This window comes from Meles meles, chromosome 20 (assembly GCF_922984935.1).
Source record: "Meles meles chromosome 20, mMelMel3.1 paternal haplotype, whole genome shotgun sequence".
Lineage (NCBI taxonomy): Eukaryota > Metazoa > Chordata > Mammalia > Carnivora > Mustelidae > Meles > Meles meles.
This window is the reverse complement of record NC_060085.1, coordinates 21,913,420-21,931,751: the sequence shown is the minus strand read 5'-3', so window position 1 is coordinate 21,931,751 and position 18,332 is coordinate 21,913,420. Positions and strand designations below refer to the sequence as shown.

The 18,332-nt window shown below is 41.0% G+C and overlaps 1 protein-coding gene and 1 pseudogene across 14 annotated transcripts in view; both read left to right on the top strand.

Annotated features, from left to right (window-relative positions):
* The window catches only part of PBRM1 (polybromo 1), a 131,815-nt gene that overhangs the window by 65,322 nt on the left and 48,161 nt on the right, over window positions 1-18,332 (top strand). For all 14 annotated transcript variants that reach the window (XM_045991658.1, XM_045991656.1, XM_045991665.1 and 11 more), the window contains 3 exons: window positions 1,906-2,548; window positions 6,933-7,144; window positions 18,065-18,250. In XM_045991658.1, coding sequence (XP_045847614.1) covers window positions 1,906-2,548; window positions 6,933-7,144; window positions 18,065-18,250 — 1,041 coding nt within the window. The remainder of the gene's footprint in view (window positions 1-1,905; window positions 2,549-6,932; window positions 7,145-18,064; window positions 18,251-18,332) is intronic.
* On the top strand, window positions 7,501-8,351 carry LOC123932741 (annotated as a pseudogene).

Sequence of the window (18,332 nt, the reverse complement as noted above, 5' to 3'; positions counted from 1 at the left end):
GTCTAGAACAGGCCCCTCCCTTTTATATCCTCATGCCACTGACTCTTCAGAAACCAGATCACCTTCTTGTACAGTTTCAAATTTTGTATTAATCAGTTCACTTTCTTACTATATCAGCTAACTTTTCCCTATATTCTTCTCATTTCTTAAAAAAATGGAAATTTACCCGAGAGGCTTGATTAGATTCATTATCAGCCCAGCAGGGATGCTTGCTTCATAACACAATAGGTTTTCTACACTTACATTGCATCACATCTTGGAGCAATGTCCGCTTGAGGTAGAAGCTAAATAAGGTCCATCTAACTACAGTTGATGGACACTACTTTTAATCTGTAAATCCTCCTCTCAACTTTCTTTTTTTTTTTTCTCTCTCTCTCCTTTGCAGTTTATTTGTTGAAGAAATTGGGGCTGTACTGCAGCTTCCCATGGTCTGGGCTTTGCTAATTGCATTCCTTTGCTGTGGTTTATGTGTTCTAGTCTCCGTGGCATTTCCTCTAAATTGGTAGTTGGAGTAAAAGGCTTGATTTAAATTAGATTTGATCCTCATCCCCTCCTTTTGGCACAGAAACCAACTTCAGAGGTGGCGAATGGTCTTCCACTGGGTAGCCCGGTAACAGCTGTTTGTTCTCCCACATGTTAACAGCTATTGATGCTGACTCCATTAATTCATTAAAGAGATATAAAATAATAACAGTCTGATTTTGTCATCCCTTGCTCATTTAGCAACTGGAGTACTTCTGTATACAGAAAAACTTTGCCTCATCCAATATTTGGTTACCCAGTAGTACAATTTTTGCTTGTTTGTCTTATTTTGTTTTGGGTTTTTTGAAAGGATAAAAGATAGATTCCTACCCCTCTTTGTTTACCAGTTTCCAAAGCAATGCATTGGTTTACTAGTATCTGCCAACATTTATCCAGTTTGTCATTCATTTTTATATATCATGAAGAACGACTAAATCTAAACATGTTGCTGAGTTTTAACTCATTGCAGTTGTTGTCCTTATTGATGCTCCTCTTGTCCCAGGCTGGCCCCTGTGTTCTACTAACATGACCACATTGACAGATTCTTTACTGCCTTGTGTTTCAAGATGCACGAGGCTTATCCTGTGCCAGCTGTGAGTCAACCATTTGCTAAGAAGCTACTGGTGTTAGTATTTGAAATCTGTATTTCAGAATTATGGCCAATGTAGTCAAACTACATGGGGTTGTACCGCTGCTGTCATTGTTGCCAGGATTTTCAGTGGATAGAACTAGGAAATTTTGTGTGTGTTTGTATTACATTTAAAGACAAAATACATTGTGAGTTCATACTGATGCTCTTAACTGAGATTATCTACAAGATTTTATTAAGTGTTCTGTTTTAACATCTGGGTCTCCTTTTCTCCTGTGATAAAAATCTCAGTTCTTGGGGCACCTGGGTGCCTCAGTCCAATAAGCGTCTGCATTCATGATCTCAGGGTCCTGGGATTGAGCCCCTTGTTGGGCTCCCTGCTCAGCAGGGAGCCTCCTTCTCCCTCTCCCTCTCCCTTTCCCCCTCCCTCCACTCGTGCTTGCTCTCTCTAATCAATAAGTAAAATATTTTTTAAAAGAATCCCAGTTCTCAAGGATGCTGCAGGTGATGGAATTAGAATGTCACATAGCTAATCATTTGCTTTATTCTACATCTCACAGCTATCTTAACATGATAGTGCTTATTACTCTCACTAAAAATATGATTACTGAAAACAGTTTAAATTTGTTTCCAGTTTTTTTTGTCCATAAGATAGACTTCACTAGAGACGTGCTAATTAAACTCTTTTACAAATCACTTGGAGCACTCCCTTATGATTATGCTTTACCAACTGTATACAAATTTGGGTTCATTTACTTTATTTTATTCATTTAACATTAAATCTCTTCTTTTAGGTAGGAAGAGTGGAATTTCTCCTAAAAAATCAAAATACATGACTCCAATGCAGCAGAAACTAAATGAAGTCTATGAAGCTGTAAAGAACTATACTGATAAGAGGGGTCGCCGCCTCAGTGCCATATTTCTGAGGCTTCCCTCTAGATCTGAGCTGCCTGACTACTATCTGACCATTAAAAAGCCCATGGACATGGAAAAAATTCGAAGTCACATGATGGCCAACAAATACCAAGATATAGACTCCATGGTTGAGGACTTCGTCATGATGTTTAACAATGCCTGTACCTACAATGAGCCTGAGTCTTTGATCTACAAAGATGCCCTTGTCCTGCACAAGGTCCTGCTTGAAACTCGGAGAGACCTGGAGGGAGATGAGGACTCTCATGTCCCAAATGTGACCTTGCTGATTCAAGAACTTATTCACAATCTTTTTGTGTCAGTCATGAGTCATCAGGATGATGAAGGAAGATGCTACAGTGATTCCTTAGCAGAAATTCCTGCAGTGGATCCCAACTTCCCAAACAAACCTCCTCTTACTTTTGACATAATTAGAAAGAATGTTGAAAATAATCGCTACCGGCGGCTCGATTTATTTCAAGAGCACATGTTTGAAGTCTTGGAAAGAGCACGAAGGATGAATCGGTAGGTTTTCCAAGCTATTTCTTTTTGAGAAGTTGTGATTCAATGCAAAACAAAAGAAAATACTGCTTTGATATACTGTTTCAGCTTACGTACATGGTTATAGTTGGTGGGGTGCTGTTTTGAGTTCTCACTTGGCCACAACATCTAGAGCACAAGCACATGCTATGGGGGAAAGCAGGCACACCGCCACATCATCTGGACCTGGGCCCGTGGGAAGGAATACGGGACAAATTTGAAGATCTGTTGGAAAGCATAAACTCTTAAAATACAGCCTTTTACAGAACATGTTTTTTTAAAGGATAAAATGCTTATAATTAGAAATAGTAGTGTGATTTTTTTTAAAGTTTGAGTTCAATCCAAGCATGCTTTGAATAAATTAAAATAGCTCTTATGTTGTTGATCTGAGGTTAGCCAATCTAAATTTGATCACCATTTCTAGTTCCTAAAAAGGCTTCTTTTTTTTATATATATCTGAGATTTCTCACTTTTAAGTGCCTTTTGCAGATACTGAATGTACTAAAAGAAGCCATCAAATTTAAATTTCCATCAAACTTGAACTCCCTTTTATTTTTTTAATTTTTTTTTTAAAGAATTTTTTTTTTAAATTTATTTATTTGACAGAGAGAGATCACAAGTAGGCAGAGAGGCAGGCAGAGAGAGAGAGAGAGGGAAGCAGGCTCGCCGCTGAGCAGAGAGCCCGATGCGGGACTCGATCCCAGGACCCTGAGATCATGACCCGAGCCGAAGGCAGCGGCTTAACCCACTGAGCCACCCAGGCGCCCTTGAACTCCCTTTTAATTTTGATGTGTGTTATGGCTCTGGCACGCAAGAATGGTATTACTGGCTTTTTAAACAATTTCAGTTCAGCAGTTACAGTGTGTCTTCTGTGTGCTTTGAGAGTCTCTTGGGGGAGTATAAAAAGCTAAAAATACAGACCCTACCTACCTGGAGCTTATAGTCTACCATGTTGAAAGGAGACTTTTAGGCAGTGGGTGTAGAGTAATTCCAGCTGGGGAGTCTGATGAATCCTTCATTTGCTCTGGATCTTGAAAGAAAAATTAGTAACATTTGCCGTTCCTATTAAGCATCTGCTCTTTGTAAAGCACCATGCAAAACACTTTATCTAGATCATCTCTAACCCTTATAATAGCCATTCTAGGTGATAATCTTCCCACTTCGCATTTGAAGAAGTGCACAGACAGAAGTAAGTTGCCTCAAGTCACACAACTAGTAAGTGAGGTGGCTCCTCTTGTTCCCTACCACAGAGCTGGTCACCAAGACACCAGTCAATGGAGCCCAGCCGTAGATGATCAGGCTGTGCTCTGTGCTCTAAGTCCAACAATTGGGTTAGGACCTGTGCTTAGGGAAACATAATTCCAGGCATGAGACAACATGTAACAACTTGCTATGTTAAAGATGGTGGAATAGGAGCTCTGTGCTAGAGTTCTGAAAAGACCTGAGGCATCAGGGGAAAGGAGAATGGGTGGGATATAGATAACACGAGTGGTTTGACTGAAGGCACAGGGTTAGAGAATGAATATGTTCTGTTCAAGAGATAGGGGAGTTGGGGTCATATTGGAGAGGTGCTTGAGTGACACATTTAGGAAATGGTCCTTAATGTTCAGCAGTGGAGATAGAAATGAATGAAAAGAAAGGTGGGGAGACATCTTGCAGACAAAATTTGCATTCTTTATTTTCACTTATTCAACAAATGTTAATTGAGTGGCTACTAGTTCTAACCATGTTCTAGATACTGAGTAGGCAAGACACAAATTCTCTTTCATGGAGCTTAGACTTCATTTTTGTTCTCATTTTTCTTAAATAGTCCTTAAGTCTAAAGTCACTCCTCTCCTCCACTTCTGCCCCGCCCCCGTTACATCTTGGGGTTAGTTCTGTGGGTCTTCCAAAACTACATTTGTCTCTTACAACATTAGCAACTTTGTTTATCTTTAATAGATGACCTGTCTGATTTAAGAAATAAGCAGATTTGTATCTCTAGGAAATGAGCTCTTTTCATTCTCCCATTGTTGACATGATTTGTTTTGGAAGGTAAGCCTTGAAGGTAGAGTCTTCGGTGCATTTATTTACATGAGGCAGTGATGAGTTTCACCCTTGTCCCCAGAGCCTTTCAGAACTGAGGGAAGCTGTTCTTTATCTTTGTGAATGAGGGTCGTATTATGACTGCTTATGGTACTTAAGCATAGCCCCGTGCTGCTCAGGGAGAGATGCATCATTTCAGTGAGTGATAAACCGTCGTTCTAGCTCTTTCACCAGTAATGAAGATGGATATCTCAAAAATACTAAGTTCATGAATTTAATGAAGCCCGTGGGCACTAGATTTCTATGTTGATCTCCAGCAGTGTTTGTGCTTCTTCACACTCACCCCTCTCCACCACTGGCACTCAATATCACTTAGGACCTTACACCCTGAAATAGAAGGAGTCTGAAAGTTCCCTCAGGGGACAGCGGTCTGTCCATCAGCAGTATTCAGTAACAGCACGGCACCGACTCATGCCAGTCAGCCACTGGCCTCCCTCGTTTGCTGGCAGCATTCCTGAATTCAGTTCTCTGACTACCTTACAGAAAGGGGGGACCCTTGGGAAGACAAGGACAAGGGAGGCACTAAGAGCTTCCTGTACTCTTAATTATTTCATTTTGCTGGATGTCTGCCTTTTAAAGATTACCCACCAGCTAAGGGGAATAAGAGTTATTTTCTTTTTCCATCTTTAGTTTTTGTTCTTTTGCATGCAGGCAACACTCATCCTCTTAGATTAATAAATTCTTCATATTACTTTGTTGAAACAAAACAGGAAAGATAAGTCAGACGTTTAATGGCCGTATACAGAACTTCGGTTACTGAACAGCCTGACCTGATGGAATTACAAATCTGCCCTTTCGTTGTAACAGGGCTTGCCAACGGTGCATTTTCATTTTTAATTTATACTTAAAATTATAAGCTCTTATAAAATGATTTTAACATCAAGTGAACAGTCTTAAGACATTTCTGTTCAGAAAACAGGCATCAAAATAATATCATAGGAATTTCTTCCCTTGACCAGTTTTATTTTTATTGCTTTCCTACAAGTATTAGCATTTCTGTAACCTAAAAAGATTTTTAAAACCTTTCCAGAAACATTCATTTAGGTTGTTATTGGCAGTGTTTTTAGATTGTTTGCCAGTTCACCTTTGCTGATGGAGAGAAGCATTCCGGAGGCTTCACTAACATTTGTTGCTCTAGTGGTGGGTATCAGCAGGCAGCTGAGTGGGCTTGCTACGCCTACCCATGTCCCCCAACCAGAATTTGTTCATAACTGCTGCTAAGACTTTGTGGTTACTTTGTGAATCATTTTTTCAGACCCTGGTATTCCTAGTTAATGGAATTATGTTTAAGCCGTCCTCAGACCACCATGGATTAGAGATAGTAAAAAAATTTCTTCTAGTCTAAATTCTGAAGCTGATTTTACCCAGTCCTCTCCTCTCATTCTGTAAATGAGGAAAGCGTCTTTAAAAAGCTTTCAGCGTGGGGCGCCTGGGTGGCTCGGTTGAGCGACTGCCTTCAGCTCAGGTCATGTTCCCAGAGTCTTGGGATCGAGTCCCGCATCGGGCTCCCTGCTCCTTGGAGAGTCTGCTTCTCCCTCTGACTTTCTCCCCTCTCACATGCTCTCTCTCACTGTCTCTCTCTCAAATAAATAAAATCTTAAAAAAAAAAAAAAAAAGAAAGAAAAGCTTTCAGTGTGGCAGATCATTTTTTCCCCATCTTTCACTATGTTGCCTCTGCTGGTTCCCCAACATTATGAGTCATTTCTGGGAAACTGACATGAACACTGACTCTGAGGTTTGTAACCGTTACAGGATGGATGCCCTCATGACTTTGCAATTTAGGGTCAAATATTTGCTGGGGCCTATCAGCCTAGGCAAGCATGATAGAGATTCAAAGAGAAGAAAGTGGACGTTGCCTAAATCTTTTGTCAATACTTTATATAATGTGTGGGTCCCTCAATTAAGAGAAGGTGAAAATTAATCCAAGGAATAGATACAGGTAAGTGTCATAAGGGGTGTGGAACTCAGAGTAGTCCTTGATCGTGGCAGCCCCTTCTGTGGCAAGAATCATCAGATGCGTGCGCCTTGTTTTTCCCCCAGAAAACTGTGGGAGGCCTTTTCTTTTACGTGAGCTATACAAGGAGTGAGCCTTAAGGAAGAGAAAACTGGTGGGCATGAGGCTTGCTGAGGTAAAACAGCACTTCACGTTCTAAAACTTTCAAGGAGATACCCTCTGTATAGAAGTACCATTATATCCATTAGCGTGTTACAGAAGCCTCCACGTAGCTAAGGTGTGGGAAGGAAGAAGCTTGTGTGTCAACGGGTACTCTTGACGCCCTTGTAGGACAGACTCCGAAATCTACGAGGATGCGGTAGAGCTGCAGCAGTTTTTTATTAAAATCCGTGACGAACTCTGCAAAAACGGAGAGATCCTGCTTTCACCAGCACTCAGCTATACCACAAAGCATTTGCATAATGATGTGGAGAAAGAGAAGAAGGAAAAATTGCCAAAAGAACTAGAGGAGGATAAACTAAAACGAGAAGAAGAAAAAAGAGGTTGGTTTCTTTTCATTTTTGTAATACGAAGAAATATTATACTCTGTTCTAGTTCTGGCTCTCCATGCCAGCTGTGGGGATGAATCCTGTCTATGTGAATGTTGACTCTTTCAGAATGGACATGTTGAAATAGAAATGCTTTTGTCATCCTCGGTTTGGTCCTCAGACTATTAACAATTGAAGTGCTGTGTGACACAGCTGTGGTCCCTAGTATTTCAGGAACGGTCAGTTAGCTCACAGGAGTGGAGCTCCCCAGGTCAAAATACTATTGGCAGAAGAAGCCTGGGGGCCTGCCTGGAGCTGGGGAGCATTCTCAGCAGTGAGTGCGTCAAGATTCTGCCCTGTCATGTAGCAGGATGGCTTTCCTCCTGCAAACTTGGGCCAGAGGAGATATTTTGGTTGAACCACAATACCAGGAGGAAATTTTTATTTTCATTGTATTAGCCCCAAAATGTTACTTTGAGTTACTTGCTAGAATTTAGAAATATTTTGACAGTGAGAGCTTTTATTAGAAATTTGATCGTTTCTGGACTCGGTAGAGTCACTGTCATGGCCAGCCTGCTGGCCCTGCAGCCAGTGGTGGTGCTGGTGGCACCAGCATGGGGCTGGGGCAGCCAGGACCACCGGGACTGGGACACCGCCGTGCCACAGCCCCACAGCGTGCGGAGCGCTAGGCTCACTTCGTTGACATACATCTGTGACTGGGGCATACTGGCCACACTCTCCACGGAGGAGGCAGTGCACGGCTAGGCCTTAGTCAATGTCTTCTCACTCAGCATTGGGCCCCCGGGCCTGGGCAGCAGCGTGCCCTACTTCTGCCTGAGCCCACTGCCACAGTTGGTGGACAACCGTTAGGAGAATCCATGTGCTACAATGACCATGTCTTTGGCATAGACTAACTTCTGCAGGAAGCATGTATTTGATCCCCAAAGTCCCCTCTCTGCTCACATAATACTGTCAGGAACTGTTACTAATGTGAATGAGATGGAAATGGACTTTGCCAGGCATTCACTGTTCATCCAGTTCCCTGAGATGAAAACCTGGCCTTCCAAGCCATAATTGGTTATTTGCTAAGGTGAGTTTAACCAACGTCTGGATCCTGGACCACTTTGGTGGACCAAAAGTAGTGACACCTGAAAATACTAGAATGTCACATTTTAGTGAAATAGAATGTAGCAGATTTAACAACACCAATGAGCTTGCTTAGGATGGTTTATACAGACTTTAAGGGCTTAATGTTTGTCTGTGGAACACTTCCTACATTAACCAGTTTTCTTTCACATGCTGGTTTATTTGCTTGCTTGCTTACTTGTTTACAAAGTAGAGTTGGACTGTTACTGGATTTCTTGGAAGATGTGGTTGTTAGATTTTTTTTTTCATATTTTGAAGCCATTTTCATAGAGGTTTATCTTTCATTATAAGTATTTTTCCTTATAGTTTTCCGGTGGTGCTCCTTTGAAGAGGAGCCAGTGCCAGATTCAAATTGCCCCTTGGCATTTGAAGGTACTCAAAAATGTGTCCTTAATTTCTGGAAGCTAGAGAGAGGGCCTACCTCATCCACGGCCGCACCTGCACTGCCCAAGCCCATACACCCGCGTATGTGTGGCCGAGACACACATAGAACTTTCTCCTCATGGTCCTTCTGTGCCTAACAGGCCTGTGCGGTATTGATCCAACATGGGGCGAAACCATTTCTTACAAAGAACATCTCTTTTTACTTTTCAAATCTAGAGTATAAATGACCTAGAGGAAAAGAAACTCAAAAAACGTTTCCTGAATTCGATTTCCCCACCTAAATGGACACAGTATAATCAGTGTCCTCCACTCAAAGCATATATATACACACATACACTTTATATTATTTTCTATTTTGCCCCCAGATGGGCTTGCAAAAGAAATAAGGATACAGGGAATTTTGTGTAAGTCATTTCTGGTGTTCTTTTGTAAGTAAAGTTTACCGGATATGGACCAGCGTAAAACCCCCCTGCTCCCAAGTGCACTCAGTAGCTTTTTAAGCAGTGCTGCCCTCAGCAGTGGCCTAAGGCTTCCTCAACTGCTGTAAATCTTTAAATAGTTCCCGTGCTGTTACTGCCTAAATGAGGTCATCAGGGAGAAGATAACATGATTTAAAAAAAAAAAAAAAATCACATTTCTTCAGAAAAGAAGAAACCATTTGGTTTTATTACCTGTATACATGATTTCAGAAAATGTTACAGGGTCATGAAGAGATGTATCAGGAACCAAGCTGCTGAATCCTTAAATGGATAAGAGGAAGGATGTTGAGTACTAGTCGTTATGTTTGAAAACTACTAAGTGAACTAATGTTTTTTTTTTTTTTTAAGATTTTATATATTTATTTGACAGAGTGAGCGAGAACAAGCGGGAGAGTGGCAGGCAGAAGGAGAAAAAGGCTCCCAGCTAGGCAGGGAGCCCAATGTGGGACTCAGTCCCAGGCAGATGCTCAACTGAATGAGCCACCCAGGTGCCCTAAAGTGAACTTCCTTGAAATCCAGCAAACAGCTTCCCTTTAAGAAAAATGATTTAGGGGTGCCTGGATGGCTCCATTGGTTAAGCATATGACTTTTGACCTCGGCTCAGGTCATGCTCTCAGGATGTGGAATCGAGCCCTAGTTCAGGTTTAGTGAGGAGTCTGTTTGAGAGTCTCCCTCTTCTTCTGCCCCTCCCCCTGCTCGCTCTTGCTCTCTCTCTTAAAAAAAAAAAAAAAGTAAAAAAAGAAAAATGATTTCTATTAAACTTGGTGAAATCGATTTTTTACTCAAAATAATTAAAATCATTATTTTACTGAGGAAAGAAGAAATTTGATCATTTCTTATAAGGCTTTTATCATTATTCATTCTTTTCATGAGACAGCTAGCTACCTTTTTTGAGCATTATTGACACACAATGTTACATTAATTTCAGGTGTATTTCTTATAGAGTTGAGTTCACATACATACCAAGGATTGTGATTTTCCAAGAGTTATGTTAGTCTTTAGCATCACATTTGCTTAGGGCGTTTCTTTCTGTTGGTAAGAAAACAAAATAAAATTGATGTAAAGCAAATTCTCATGCACAATGACATATGCAAAGAAGAGAAGGGAACCCGATTGGCAAGAATATTTACCACCATAAGGCTAGCCGCACAGAACCCAGCCACTTTTCTGCCAGAGGGGATGTACTCATTTAGGATGGCGGTAGTGTATGTGGTTGAGGGCTGTCTTTGCCAGCTAAAAGTGATCAGTACAGAGGTGAATGGGGTAAACTTGCAGCTTTGCTGGTCAAGATTACAGCTGAGGTTGAGGAATATCCTGGAAAGTAGCCGTAGGTCTGACATAGCTCTCACACATTCTTGGCTGACTGGTAAACTGTGCCTGTGCAAGCGAGATGGAAGAACCTAATGAAAAGCAAAATACAAGGGATACTTGAAAATTAATTACAACTTTGAATGTGTCCCCCAAGCCACATGCACATCAGTTAGCAGAAGGTGAGTCCTTATGAATTTGAGGTGTTTGAGGACAGTCTTCACCTAAATCATTGGCTGACCCTTGGCTAAGCAGACTTCGGTGCAAACCTTCATTCCATGTGTCTTAGTATACTTATGTTCAGAGTCTCAGAGGACAGAAGAGAAAGAAAGGAGGAGAAAAATACTTGCAATGGCTGTGAACTTCAAATTTGTTGGAAAATAGTAGCCCATAACTCTAAAAATACCAAGTAGACACAAGGAGAACCACCTCTAGTTACATCTGCTGAAAGAAAAATCTTGAGAATAATAGTATGGTAATGGCTCCAAAGAAATAATGGAGGTCAGAAAGCAGTGACATGATACTCAAACTGCTAAAAGGGACAAGAACTGAATAAACCAGTATAGCCAGTGAAACTGTCCTTCAAAAATGAAGCTGAAATGAGACATTCCTAGATAAACAAAACCAGAATTCACTGCTGGCAGATCTTCCCTGTAAGAAATACCGAAGGAAGAGCTTCAGGCCAAAAGAAAACAGCACCAGATGGTTGGCTCGAATCCACAGGAAGGACTGAAGAGTAGTGGAAATGGTAAATTTGTGGGTAAATATAAAAGTCTGCCTATATTTTTTCACTTTTCTTCTCTCAGTTTCTTCCAAAAACATTAGAATTGTTTAAAGAAATAGGTACAATCTCATTGTTAGGTTTACAGCATTTATAGAAGTATTATATATGACAGTAGTAGCACAAAGGAATGGAGCTATTTTGGAGCAAAGCCGCATTAGTTAACAAAATCAAGTTAGGATCAACCTGAAGTAGATGGTGGTAAGTTGCAGGTGCATATTGTAATGCCACTAAAAACAAACAGCAATAAAAATCCAACAGAGGAATTAAAGTGCTGCACCGGAAATACTTGCTTGGCACAAAAGAAGGCAGTAAAGAAGGAAAAGAGAAACAAAAAACACAAGACATGTAAAAAACAAATAACAAAGGGCAGATATGAATTCAGTCATATCAATAAATAACTTACAGAGGCGCCTGGGTTGCTCAGTCATTAAGCGGCTGCCTTCAGTTCAGGTCATGACCCCGGGGTCCTGGGATCCAGCACCCACATCAGGGTCCCTGCTTAGTGCGGAACCTGCTTCTCCTTCTCCCTCTGCAGCTCTCCCTGCTTGTGCTCCCTTCCTCTCTCTGTCAAATAAAGAAATAAAATCTTAAAAAAAAAGTAAGTTACATATTATGAGTAGACTAAACACTTGGATCAAATTGCAGACTGAATTTTAAAATACCTAACTCTTTGCTGGTCTGTAAAGGACTTGTTTTAGAGCCGAAGGCAAAAATAAGGGGAAAGGAAAAGAAGGGGGAATGATGTACTAGTGAGTTGGAGTGGCAGTATCAATACCAAATGGTATTTAATTTAAGAGAAGAACTATGAGTGGAGACAAAGAGGGATCCCTCATAACGTTAAAAGGGTCAGGACATTAGAACATATAGTATTTATAAATGTATATACATCTAAGAGTGGAGCCTCAAAATACATGAAGTAAAAACTGACAATTGAAAAGAGAATAGTTTAATAATTATAGTCTTAATAATCCTTTCTCAGCAATTGATGGACCAACTAGACTAAAAATCAGTACCTTTTCTCACCAGTTGCTAGACCAACTAGCAAAAAGTACAAAAGACTTGAATAGCATTGCTGTGGACTGGAAGTTTATGTTCCCCCAAAACTGATGTGTTGTAGCCTCCTCTCCAAAGTGATGGTATTTGGAGGTAGGGCCTTTAGGAGGTAATTAGGTTTGGGTATGGTTGTAGGGGTTGAGCCACCACGAGAGGATGGTTACTGTTATAAGGGGATGAAGAACAAGTAGACGACTATTTGTGAACTTGAAGGTGAGCTCTCACCAGATACCAGATCTGCTGGCACCTTGATCTTGGATTTTCCGCCCTCCAGAACTAAGAAATGAATGTTGTTTAAGCTACCCTGGCTGTGATGGGTTTTTTACAGCAAGCTAAGCCATGGACTGTCAACCAGCTTGATGGTTGACGTGTGAAACACTGCACCCAGGGACTGTCGAATACACAGTCTTGTCAAGCACACAGGCAACATTATCTCGGACCATACGCTAGGTCATGCAACAAGTTTCAGAAGATTTAAAAGGATTGAAATCATACAAAGGTTTGCTCTCTGAACACAAAAGGATTTAGACTAGAAATTAGCAACAGAAAGAAATCTGGAGGATCCCCAAATATTTGGAAATGAAGTGGTTCACCTCTAACCCATGGATCAAAGATGTTACAAGGACAATTAGAAAAATCTTGAATGCAATGTATGAAATGTATTTGATTATTAATTAAATGTATTAAATTAATAAAAACAATGTGTTAAAATTTATGGGATATATCTAAAGCAGTTCATAGGAAGAAACTTATAACTTTAAATACATATGTTGAAAGGAGTAAAGATCTAAAATAGGTATGTTTCCACCTCAAGAAGTTAGGGGAAAAAAAGCCAATCAAACCTGAAGTAAGTAGAGGAAATAATAAAAATCAGGATGGAAATCAATGAAAAAGGAAACAGAAAATGCCAGTGTCATAATGGGTATGACATTTGGGACAATCCATGTTGTTTCTACTGACAAAATTTTGTATACTTAGGCTTTTTTTTTTTTTTAAGTTTTATTGACACTTCTTGGCAATGCAAAATTAGTAACAGCCGCTTCTTGAATTACTGTAAGGCTGTTCTAAAAATGTGGCCTCTAGGCAAACAGCATCAGCATCACCTGAGAACTGATGAGGAATGCAAATTCTCAGGGTGCCTGGGTGGTTCTGTCGGTGAAGCATCAGGCTTTTGATCTCAGTTCAAGTCTTGATCTCACCTCAGGTCTTGATCTCAGAGTTGTGAGCTTTCAAGCCCCACTTTGGGCCGTGCTGGGCGTGGAGCCTACTTAAAAAAAAGAAATGAAAATTCTCTAGTCCCCCTCCAAACATACCAATTCAGAAACTCGGAGGGTGGGACCCAACAGTCTATGTTTTAACAAATTGTGTAGGTGGTTCTGATGCACACTCAGTTGTGGGAATCGTTGCTCTTAAGGCTTTAGCTCTAGTGGAGGAGCCGAGCTTATGACAGTACCTGCTGTCTTGCCTCTTGGTGGATTAGCAACAATATGTGAACCCACTAGGCAACCTTGGTACTGACATTTTAAAAACTATTGGTCACTGCCCTTAACTGATCTTTGTTACCAGGAAATATTTCCAGCGACTTAATCTGTGGAAAAAGACTTGTGGTAGAAAAACAGCCGCATGAAGAAAAAGCACAGTAGGAGATGTTCATTCGTTTCCCATTGCTGTGCCTGTCTCAGGAGCCTACAGGCCTTTGTGGACAGGAGGAAAGGGAGCCCTGCTGCCAGAGCTGCTTTCTAAGGCTGCCAAGAGCAGCCCTATTAACACTGGTTTTTTGTTTGTTTGTTTGTTTTAAAGATTTTATTTATTTGACAGAGATCACAAGTAGGCTAGAGAAGCAGGCAGAGAGAGAGAGGAAGGAAGGAAGCAGGCTCCCTGCTGAGCAGAGAGCCCGACATGGGGCTCGATCCCAGGACCCTGGGATCATGACCCGAGCCGAAGGCAAAGGCTTTAACCCACTGAGCCACCTAGGCACCCTAACACTGTTTTTTAAACATCAACTCAGGGACTGTATTTCCCAGTGGTGGGACTGGAAGTAGGTAAGAAGTGGTGCTTTGCCATACAATGTGAAGTCAGCACTAGAAGGACTGATGAGAAAGGGGAACCCAGAGGCTTATTGTAACTAGCCACGAGAGGACCATAGTCTGCTTCAGATCACCCTGTGTCAGGTAACTCAATGAATATTAAAAAGACAGCAAACCACCAGAAAGTAGGATAGTGGTTGTATATGTCAGTCAGCCCTCTATGTCTTTAAGCCATAAGAGGAGGTGTCTTTTTTTTTTTTTAAAGATTTTATTTATTTATTTGACAGACAGAGATCACAAGTAGTCAGAGAGGCAGGCAGGGAGAGAGGAGGAAGCAGGCTCCCCGCCGAGCAGAGAACCCAATGTGGGGCTCGATCCCAGGACCCTGAGACCATGACCTGAGCCGAAGGCAGAGGCTTTAACCCACTGAGCCACCCAGGCGCCCAAGAGGAGGTGTCTTAATAATGATGGAAATTAAGGGAAACTAGAAGATCTCACACACCCTGTTTTTATATTAAATGCTAGAACTAACCAGTCATACAAGGGGAAGTAAGCAAAGGCAAGAGAACATGGAGGCTTTTCACTTTAACATGGCAGACTGTACAGATGCCTGCAGCTAGTACATCCCAAAACGCCTATAAGATGATGGAAAGGGGATTTTAAAGCAAAACAGAAGACTTAAATGTAAACCATTCCCCTCCTCAAAAAAAAAGAAAGAAAGAAAGAAAAGAAAAAAAGAGAGAAGGAAAGCAACGGAGAAGGAGATGGTGGCAGTGAGAGTTTGGGTAAGTTGCCGACACTGGCTTCCCTGCCAGCATCTGATGAAGAAGAGTAGTAGACCTGCAGGTGCAGGCCATCTGCACGAGCTACGCCCACAGATGGAGGTGTAAAAGCAGCTGAAAGTCTACATTTAAAGGAGTTGAACCTCTGCTCCCTTCCCCAACCCTTTCGGTGATTGCCCTAAAGTGTCTAGACCAAGAGACAGCAGCTGTCTGAAAGGCTAGAGGTATAGTTCTGAGAGGATGTATTCTAAGTCGTGAGACCCCTTGCCCTTTAAACTCGTTAGCTCTGGCATGCCAGCAGTCATGCTTACGGACACATTTTTCTTTTGAGGGATGGGTCTGGCAATGAGGAAAAACTACATAGAGAACTTCTAGTCAGCTTTTTTTTTTTTAGCATTTTGCTAAATATATATTAATGTATCAAAGTAACTGTATAACAAGTTGACACATTGTTATAGGTCAAAGTGATTCAGTTTTAAAATGTTTTTAAAGACAGCAGAAAGGAAACATTTAGAGAAGGATTAGCAGATGAAGAAGAAAGCTCAGAGGCAATAGAACACCAAACAAAGAAGGAGAAAGATAACAAAAAGAACAACCCAAGAGGCTCAGAATCCAAGTGATTGCAGGGCACAGTTCTGCCAGGCTTTCTGCCACTATGTAACAAGGATCTCCTTTCCAGCAACATTTTTTCTTCATTTCCACCTGTGCCTTCTACTGCCAGGTCCTTAAGGTCCATTTCTCTGCTAGTCTATTCAAGGCAGCAGAGGGTTTTTCTCTTCTCAGAATTCTTCTGGTCTCTGTTCTTGTCCAATTCCAAAGTCATTTCCCTATTTTTTAGGTGTGGGTTGCAGTAACACTCCTCTACCAGGTATCAGAATCTCATCTAAATATTATCAGCTTTATGAGCTCAAAAGTCCTAAATCTTATTATCTAAATCATTTAAATGTGTGTATATGGGTATGATCCCTCCTGGGACACAATTCCTCTCCATCTGTGGACCTGTGAAACTAAACAAGTTCTTTGCTCCTATAACATAATGACGGCACATGCATGGGATAATGAGAGACATTCTCATTCAGAAAGGGAGAAATGATGTTTATAAAAAATTTTTAAAAATTTTAAAGAAAAAAGAAAGGGAGAAATGGAAGGAGTCATTAGTTTGAAGCAATCTTGAAATCCAGCTGGGCAGTCATTAGAAATATTCCTTTGTGGCTCAGCACTCTGCCCTCTGCATCATCTTTTTTCATGAAAGGTAGCATATGTTTGCAGGTGAGCACTTTTATCAGCCTGTTTCCTGTCTCTAGAATTTTGGGGGTTTAACTAACACTCTTTCATTTTGTACTGTCTCTGTACCTTTCAATTCAGTTCACCATGTTCCTGCTGGTATATAATCTCAAGAACCTTGTGAATCTCTCTATCTCTTGTGTATCTTACAGGGATTCATTTGACTAATCAAATACTAGATAACATTTTCCACCCAAATTAGCAAAACTTTTTAAAAATTATGTGGGGGCACCTAGGTGACTCAGTCAGTTAAATGTTTGTCTTTGTCTTAGGTCATGATCCTGGGATCTTGGGATTGAGCCCCATATCAGGCTGCCTGCTCAGCAGGGAGTCTGTTTCTTTCTCTCCCTCTGCCCTTCCCCCCACTTGTGCACCTTCTCTCATAAAATAATTTTTTAAAAATTATGATAGGAGTGTTGGAGCAAGAATGGAGAAACAGGTGCTTGTGGTCAAACAGTGAGGCCCTAAAATTTGTATAGACTTTTGGGGTTGGTTTGAGTATGCATTTTAAAAAACATTTAAGGGGCACCTGGGTGGCTCAGTCAGTTAAGCATCTGCCTTTAGCTCAGGTCATTATCCAGGGGTCCCAGGATTGAGTCCTTGTCAGGCTCCCTGCTCAGCTGGGAGCCTGCTTCTTCCTCTCTTCTCCTCCCCCTTGCTTGGTGCTCTCTCTCGCTCTCTCTCACTGTCTCCTCTCTTAGTCAAGTAAATCTTTTTTAAAAAGCATTTAAAATGCTTATTTCCAACTGTTGCATTTATAGGATATTATCATAAGGAAATAAAGATGTGAGCAAAGCTTTATCCTCAAAAGCACAAAACACTGGGGTGTCTCCTGTTTGGCTCAGTCAGTAGAGCGTGACACTCTTGATCTTGGGGTTGTGAATTCAAGCCCCATGTTGACTGTAGAGATTACTCAAAAATAAAATCTTAAAAAAAAAAACAACCCAAAACCCTCTGGTATTTGCAAATAATGGCTTGCGTAGTAGCCATCAAAAAATATTATTTAGCAAAAACAAGTCTTATTGAAGAGCATTAATCTTGGGAACTGTTCAGTGTATCTTTTGATCATTATTATTATTATTATTTACTTATTTATTTTAAGTAATCTCTATGCTCAAAATGTGCCTCGAACTCATGACCCCAGGATCAAGAGTCACATGTTCTTGTGACTAAGCAAGCCAGGTGCCCCTGTTCAGTGTATCTTCAGTGTAGACATACATAGTTTACATTATATTGTATGATACACATATTCCATGTTTTTTCAACTCTAAGATTCCATTGTGACATACCCACATAATAACTATTGGGGGAACAATTTTTAGAGGCATTAAGATAGAAGGGAAGTACATATGAGATTATTTCCAGGACTGCATGATTTACAGGTAAGCTGTTTTCTTCTTTATACCTTTCTTTATCATCCAGAATGACACACTGAGCATATATTATTAACATGGTTATTTTAATTGTGTAGGTCCTTTGTTTATTTATGCATTTACTTAATGACGGTTGTAACTCAAAAAGGCAAGTTTGTGTAAAGGCTTTTGGGAATACGGATATCATGCCATTTGTTCTGAATCCTGCCCTTGAAGGTCTGGGAAAGAATGAAACATATTAGTACATGTTGTTTGAATCCTACATCTGATCCCCACATCCCATTAATGGGAACCTTTTTGTCTTTTTCACCGAAGAAGCTGAAAAGAGTGAAGACTCCTCAGGCGCCGCAGGCCTCTCTGGCCTACACCGCACGTACAGCCAGGACTGCAGCTTTAAGAACAGCATGTACCATGTTGGAGACTACGTCTATGTGGAGCCCGCAGAGGCCAGCCTGCAGCCACACATCGTCTGCATTGAGAGGCTTTGGGAAGATTCTGCTGGTAAATTTGTTTTAAATCAAAGGGCAGATTGGTGAGCTGGGACTGTTTTACTCCTCCTTGGTCCTCAGGGAAGAAAATTGTA